General features: G+C 42.1%; 1 protein-coding gene across 4 annotated transcripts in view; it reads right to left on the bottom strand.

The window, feature by feature from the left end:
- Positions 1 to 660: 660 nt before the first annotated feature.
- The window catches only part of LOC119366355, an 18,167-nt gene continuing 14,493 nt past the window's right edge, over positions 661 to 4,334 (bottom strand). For all 4 annotated transcript variants that reach the window (XR_005176011.1, XR_005176013.1, XR_005176014.1 and 1 more), the window contains exons 5-7: positions 2,851 to 2,997; positions 1,934 to 2,006; positions 661 to 1,044 (exon numbers count right to left, since the gene is read on the bottom strand). Coding sequence is in view for 1 of the 4 variants with exons in the window: in XM_037632081.1 (XP_037487978.1) it covers positions 2,955 to 2,997 (43 nt within the window). In the remaining 3 variants the exon portion in view is untranslated. The remainder of the gene's footprint in view (positions 1,045 to 1,933; positions 2,007 to 2,850; positions 2,998 to 4,334) is intronic.

The following is a 4,334-nucleotide window of genomic DNA, read 5'->3' as shown; positions in this document are numbered from 1 at the left end:
AGAGTGAAGAGGACAGCCGAGGCAACCACTTTGAGAGAACAAATTGGTGGCATGGCGAAGATAAAAGAGTCCATGTTAATCAAGCATTGGGGTGCTAAGGTGGCCATGGCCGAGAAGAAATAGAAGCACAAGGAGAAGTGGGAGAAAGGTGTGCCTTCGAGGAACACAAGATCGCCCTAGAAGAGCAAAAGAGGAGGGACGAGAGGACCACCAAGGAAGACCGTTTCATGTTGACTAGATCGGCATCGCGCCTTGGCGCAAGGGTGCCGGTCCCGACGACATTGCCAAGCGGGTAAAGATCAGATGCTATGATGCGATAGTAGAAAGGATAGTAAGTGCAGCTTACCGCACCCCACCTGATCCAATTGTATCCAGCCCGGTAATACTCGTATAGAATATATACACGAATGCTCACCCGATAATACCAAATATATATTCCCTCCCTTTATATTTAGTCCGCGTATTAGCTTTGGTCAAAGTCAAGCTTTGTAAACTCTCACAAAGTTTATAAAAAAAATATTAACCTATACAACAACAAATCAACACCATTAGATTTATTATTGAATGTACTTTCATATCATATCAATTTATTATGGTAAATGTTTATATATTTTTTCTAAAAATTTGGTCAAATTTTACAACGTTTGAAAGCATTGTATATATACTTATACATTCATTGATAACATGTTTCAAGGTGGGCATGTACATAGGGCAAGATTCAGTACAACTATCAATCCACTGACATGAAAAAATGTTCATCTAAGGTTGTCTGAATTTCAATTTCACATGAATATATATTTATGTGTTCTTTATGCCAAGCCCTACAGTGAAGGATGAAGGGGATCAGGCAATCAAAGAGTCAATAGCTTAGAAGTTCGACATGAATACATGCTCACTTAAAGACTTCCACTGTTTGCACCAGAAGGCACCAAATATGGTCATCAACTACGTTCTTCCCTCGAGCTCTCTCACGGTCCTCTTAAATTGGTATTTCTTATCAATACCCAGCCGGCTGTTTAGATTTCCTTGTGCGGTTGTGGCTCTCTGAGTAATCAATCATACAAACTGTCAGTTTTGTTTCAGGGAGAAATAACAATTACAGAACGGAAGACTCAGGCTAAAGTGAAACATCATGCATTTAGTGCAGAGCAGCCATGACAAACATAGCAGTGCATGTCTATTCAGCAAGGAGTGGCAACGTGTGCTATATACTAATCCAATAGATTCCGAAACACGCAGACCAAAGCCTAATTGAAAAGTCAAATATAACCTAGACCAACAAAACACGCAGAAGCCACACACAGGTCCCAATTGTCATTTTCAGAAATAATGCATCGATTCTCATTTTTCACCATAGATGATAGATCTCAAACTTCATCATGCTTCGACGCCTCTAATGACCCCCTCAATATGTCTACATTTAGTTATATACTTCACTAATCATCTAGCTAACTCAAATTTAGAGTGATCGATGCTTTGCTGATCAGGAAGAATGAACATACCCTGCCAATATACCTAGAAAAAGGCATGCAGACAACCAGGAGCACATGGCATCTCATACAAATGCATCTTGCCGTCAGCAAACTGCTACAACTACAATCCATCGAATAATCTTTATAAATCACATCTGGAACTACATTGGCTTGTCCCGTAGCTCCAACAACATGGCACATGCGAGCAGTTCCAACAAAAAAATCAGTAGGTCACTTGTAGGACATATCAGAAATGCGCAAAAAAAATTAGGTCCCACCAGAATCTAGAGAAGCGGCAAAAAATCTCCGATGCCAAATGGTTAGGAAGCACAAAAATACAAGCAAACAATGATACTTTTAGATGCCAAGTTCTACCAATAAGTGCACACGGAAGATATATGGCTGCAAGAACACAAGCACGTGCCTCGAGAGCTGAGAATAGAAGGAGAAAAAGGGTTGACCTGTAGAGCGATGCCGAAGACATAGCTGGACGAACCAACCAGAACCACGAGCACCCGTAGACAGTGGACCAACCTGCAGGGGAAAGAAAGCAAATCAGGGATTAGCTTGAGATAACCAGATTTGGGACGGTCAAAAACAAGTAAGCACATACAGATCGAGGACCCTCGCGCCAGGGCAGTTTTAGATGTGGTCTAAAAATAACGGTAAAAGTAGCAAACACTCTATTGTCATTTATCCATGGACCATCAGGAAAAAGCAACAATAGTCTCACAGGCACATTATGATAAACATAAAATGCATACATATAATTAGCATGCTGATAGTGTCAGTATCACGTGGAAAAGATCATAATCTGACATATACATTATGAGTACTCAAGGATTCTCCCATATACTTCCGTGTAAGCATTAATATATTCAACCGTGGATTTTTAGTAATCTAAATAATTTCAGAGCATTGATCTGAATCACACACCTACACTCGCGCCAGGGCAGTTTTAGATGTGGTCTAAAAATAACGGTAAAAGTAGCAAACACTCTGTATTGTCATTTATCCATGGACCATCAGGAAAAAGCAACAATAGTCTCACAGGCACATTATGATAAACATAAAATGCATACATATAATTAGCATGCTGATAGTGTCAGTATCACGTGGAAAGGAGATACACCAGTTAGTTACATACAATAGTCTCTAGCAAGGCATTGTAATTGATGAAGCTAATGCACATCATGCCAAGGAGATACACCAGTTAGTTAATCAGTTTAGTCAGAGACTGAATCCCCTGCAACTTCCAATCGATGAGAACTTCCAATTGATGAAGCTAATTGTTTCTGTAGATTGCATTGTTCTCACACATTTCCAGCCCACACAAACATGCAAGCTACAGAAAGTGAAAACAATAGGAGGAACTCACATAATCTTGATTCTGTGTAATACAAGCATCCTGGGCAGTTCTCTTCTTTGGCCTAACATTGCATTTACTTGTGTCTCCTGATTCAATATAACGTTGCACGTCCTTCAGAGAGCGAAATTCATAACCACTGACTGGGTTAGTGATGTACTGCAGAGATAAAAAGAATTAGAGGTAAAACAAGGGGTTCAACAAAAAGTACACAAAACAATGTCAAGGAAAATTAGATTTTTGGGGGGGCATTCTATAACAAAGAAAACTCGAGTATATCTTCAGAACACAAAAAAGACAGCCCAGTAAGTGGACAAAGCTAATTGTTATCAACAGGGTTAGATACTAATAACCTATTCAGAACCTCAACTTCATGGAGGTCCTTGAGAATATGTGACTAAAAGTGTAATCAGTTACTGGCTTCAAGCATATTTTACAGTAACAATAACTATCACGTAGCAGATGCAGAGTAAAAGCATGCTAGGAGGCAGGAAAGACTGAAAGAGTGTGACGCCCCTGATTCAATCGTACACTAATCATGCACGCAAATGTGTACGATCAAGATCAGGGACTCACGGGAAGATATCACAACACAACTCTACAAATAAAATAAGTCATACAAGCATCATAATACAAGCCAGGGGCCTCGAGGGCTCGAATACAAGTGCTCGATCATAGACGAGTCAGCGGAAGCAACAATATCTGAGTACAGACATAAGTTAAACAAGTTGCCATAAGATGGCTAGCACAAACTGGGATACAGATCGAAAGAGGCGCAGGCCTCCTGCCTGGGATCCTCCTAACTACTCCTGGACGTCGTCAACCGGCTGCACGTAGTAGTAGGCACCTCCGGTGTAGTAGGGGTCGTCGTCGACGGTGGCGTCTGGCTCCTGGACTCCAACATCTGGTTGCGACAACCAGAAAGAAAGGAAAGGGGGAAAAAGGGGGGAGAAAGCAACCGTGAGTACTCATCCAAAGTACTCGCAAGCAAGGAACTACACTACATATGCATGGGTATATGTGTAAGGAGGCCATATCGGTGGACTGAACTGCAGAATGCCAGAATAAAAGGGGGATAACTAGTCCTATCGAAGACTACACTTCTGGCAGCCTCCGTCTCGCAGCACGTAGAAGAGAGTAGATTGAAGTCCTCCAAGTAGCATCTCCAAGTAGCATCTCCAGTAGCATCGCATAGCATAACCCTACCCGGCGATCCTCTCCTCGTTGCCCTGTAGAAAAGCGATCACCGGGTTGTCTGTGGAACTTGGAAGGGTGTGTTTTATTAAGTATCCGGTTCTAGTTGTCATAAGGTCAAGGTACAACTCCAAGTCGTCCTGTTACCGAAGATCACGGCTATTCGAATAGATTAACTTCCCTGCAGGGGTGCACCACATAGCCCAACACGCTTGATCCCATTTGGCCGGACACACTTTCCTGGGTCATGCCCGGCCGCGGAAGATCAACACGTCGCAGCCCCACCTAGGCAAAACAGAGAG

This window comes from Triticum dicoccoides, chromosome 2B, assembly GCF_002162155.2.
Source record: "Triticum dicoccoides isolate Atlit2015 ecotype Zavitan chromosome 2B, WEW_v2.0, whole genome shotgun sequence".
Classification (NCBI taxonomy): Eukaryota; Viridiplantae; Streptophyta; class Magnoliopsida; order Poales; family Poaceae; genus Triticum; species Triticum dicoccoides.
Note: the sequence above shows the minus strand (reverse complement) of the source record. Positions and strands in the feature narration are given on the sequence as shown.